Source organism: Acyrthosiphon pisum, chromosome X (assembly GCF_005508785.2).
Source record: "Acyrthosiphon pisum isolate AL4f chromosome X, pea_aphid_22Mar2018_4r6ur, whole genome shotgun sequence".
NCBI lineage: Eukaryota > Metazoa > Arthropoda > Insecta > Hemiptera > Aphididae > Acyrthosiphon > Acyrthosiphon pisum.
The window spans coordinates 62,735,520-62,738,527 of record NC_042493.1 but is presented as its reverse complement, the minus strand read 5'-3'; the positions used below and the strand labels follow the sequence as shown (position 1 = coordinate 62,738,527).

The window sequence follows — 3,008 nt, the reverse complement described above, 5'->3', positions numbered from 1 at the left end:
TTAACTTATTATTATTAGATATAAAACTTTATGTACAATCTTAAAATCAAGTACAATGAGATTTATAAGTTATAACAAAAAAAAATTATATCGGGAATTATATCATTATGTAGTTTTTTATCTGTAGGAATAAACTTACTGAAAAAATAAATGTTATTATTATTTGTAATTCATTTTCTTTTTCTTAATTTACATTTCATATTTATTTCTAACGAGTAATGAGTATTTGATAGTACGTTACTAAAACTGTACTTCAAAAGTATTAATTACCTTATTTAATTAGACTTAAACATATATTAAACAATTAAATGCAACAATATATCTATTTTAAATAATATAATTCAACATATTGTCATACCAAAATATAGTTAAAATGAAAAAAATAAATCTTATTTATCACAAACATATTTTTATACTTTGTGGTTCAATACATTTTTAGTAAATTATTTATGCTTATAAAATAATGATGTAAAAATACATAAAAAGATTTTGGAATGCACGGTGATTATTATATACATTAACTTTAAAGTTAATATTATTCGGAAAAATTTTGAAATATGATATAAAATTGAATGTTATGATAAAATAATCACAAACTGCAAATATAGTTTGGGAAAGTTTTGCTCAAATTTTGGTTTTTATAACACAAATTTATTTTTGTTTGAAAGCATATTCCATTTAAAATTGGATATCAAAAATATGTTGAGTGAAAATATAAAACTTGATGAAAAAAAAATTTGATTTAAATAAATAATATTTAATTAGAAAAAAATATTTTCGATGATTAAAAAGAAACCTTTAATATGTTGATGTCAGCGTTTGATTAAGATATCAAACACTTTATATAGGCAATCAAATGTAATAATTTCTGATAATATTAAGGAGTACTCACTCCATAATCATGTCTAGTTCTTCTGGTACCTGTGTTAGAAGTACACTTGAACAAATTTTTATTATGTAAATGACTTGTTCGTACAAAATCTATAACTGTATACTCCGAAATTTCCTTTTTAGGAGGAACTGGTGGCAACTCTTTCTTATTCTTATCGTTTTTAGGCTTACAAACAGCAATTTCAACTTCCGTATAAGTAACTACTTCTTTAGGAGACGCATAAGAATTACCATTATCACCATTGGCCTCTAACACATCATTATTTTGATTGGCATTCAGGATATTCTCATAAATAGCGCAGTAAGATCTGTCAGGGCTTAACTCAAGGTATGGAGATTCAACGTTTGATTGTTTGCGGTTTCTTAGTCCACTAAATCTGACTTCATCATAGACTTCTTCGTGTTGATATGCTTTTGGCCGAGAAAGACCAGAATAAAAATGCACTTCAGAAGACATATCTTCAGCCACATTTGTGTCATTAGAAATCTAAAATAAAAATATTTCCTTAATTAAAAGTTGCCGGTAGACGTGATATTATTTACCTATTTATTAATTTTAACTAGGAAAAGAATAAAATAATTGGTGTTAGATTCTTATTATATCAAGTAGTTTTTGAGTATATAGAGGACGAACATAATTTATATTTCACAATATGAATTTAAATTATTAATTAACAATTTTTTGGGGGTTTTGGTATGGACATAAGTTATTTATTTGCTTCCTACATTTAACCAATGCAATTTATTTTAAATACAATAAATATATTTATTATTTATTAACATATTATAATAATACAAAAAATAATAATACCGATAGGCAATAGATGGCCTATGCATAAAAATTTAAAAAAAAAATTATTAAATATTACAATTAAATATTGTGTAATACAATATTTAATATTTTTTTTAGGTTAGGCCATCCATTATTCATCGGTGCAATTGTAAATTTATAGCCAGGGCACAAAAAAAGACAGGGGTGGTAAGGAACCCGCCCCCTCCCAAATTGGAACCGCTGTTGTAAACATGGTGTATGGGGGTACGACGTATACTCTAGCACCAGTTTACTGACTTAGTGTATACGTCGACGTATACCCTATGCCCTATGGCCTATACAAGTATAATATACGAAGGTATATGAGCGGTTACGCACGTAACATTTTTTTTTTTTTTTGAGAGATGGGGATAAGTATGCAATGCTCCCCCTGATATAACGCCTATGTGCTGAACGAATACCCTAAACATAAATTACGAATACATCTATTGATACTGTTATACTCTTATTTCACAGTTTTAAAACGCACAGAGCTACAGCAAGTGTTAAACGAATACAAGTGAATATTATATAGATTTTTTTTTAAATAAAAACAGTTGTTTCATACTAAAAAAATACTAATAACAATCGGTGATACCTGTAAATGTGCTTTGATAGTATTGAATATCTTGTCAGCATCTTTGCTTCTGAATGCAAATATTCCTTGTCCGTAAGGAGACAAACGGCCAGCCTCGAAGCAGAACATAAAATCCTCATATCCGTAGCGCCGGATTGTGCTCAGTGGACATGAAATGGTTGATTTTTCATTTGCATAATGCATTATCAAATCGCTATCAGTGATTTCAATCTGACCATGATTTATTTCATTACCACTGTAATCTATGTTTGTAACCTGTAAGTTGTTTTCATACAACAGTCATTCATTTTCATAAAAATATTTGATTTGATTATTTATAAGTACAAAAAAATTTTAAAAAAAAATAATGTATTATGTATTTTAAACTACACAAATATTGTCAGTAAGTAGGTAAGTACTCACTTTGAAAATAGTCGAAGTAGTTTCAGTCGAACCAGTTTTCCTCTTGCTGGATACACAGCCCATTTTTGTGTATCTAGGTTTCTAATAATATATAATAAAATATAATATATACGAATACGACACGAAGAAAAATAGTAAATATATTAGGTATGTATCGTGAGAGTATCAACGGAGGGTTTGAGACGGACGGATGAACGATGAGTAACTGAGAAACCGATAGTTAAATGTTATTGAAAATGGGACCGAGTGGAGGACACGCACCGAAGTACCGAACGGAGCGCGGGACCGCTCGATAGTGAAATACTA

General features: G+C 28.3%; 1 protein-coding gene across 1 annotated transcript; it reads right to left on the bottom strand.

The window, feature by feature from the left end:
• Window positions 1–516: 516 nt before the first annotated feature.
• LOC100573097 lies at window positions 517–3,008 on the bottom strand. Its single transcript, XM_003243063.4, has 3 exons — window positions 2,703–3,008; window positions 2,301–2,555; window positions 517–1,378 (listed from the first exon to the last, which is right to left on the bottom strand). Exons 1-3 carry the CDS (start codon window positions 2,763–2,765, stop codon window positions 878–880), a joined length of 819 nt encoding a protein of 272 aa, XP_003243111.1. The 5' UTR covers window positions 2,766–3,008; the 3' UTR covers window positions 517–877.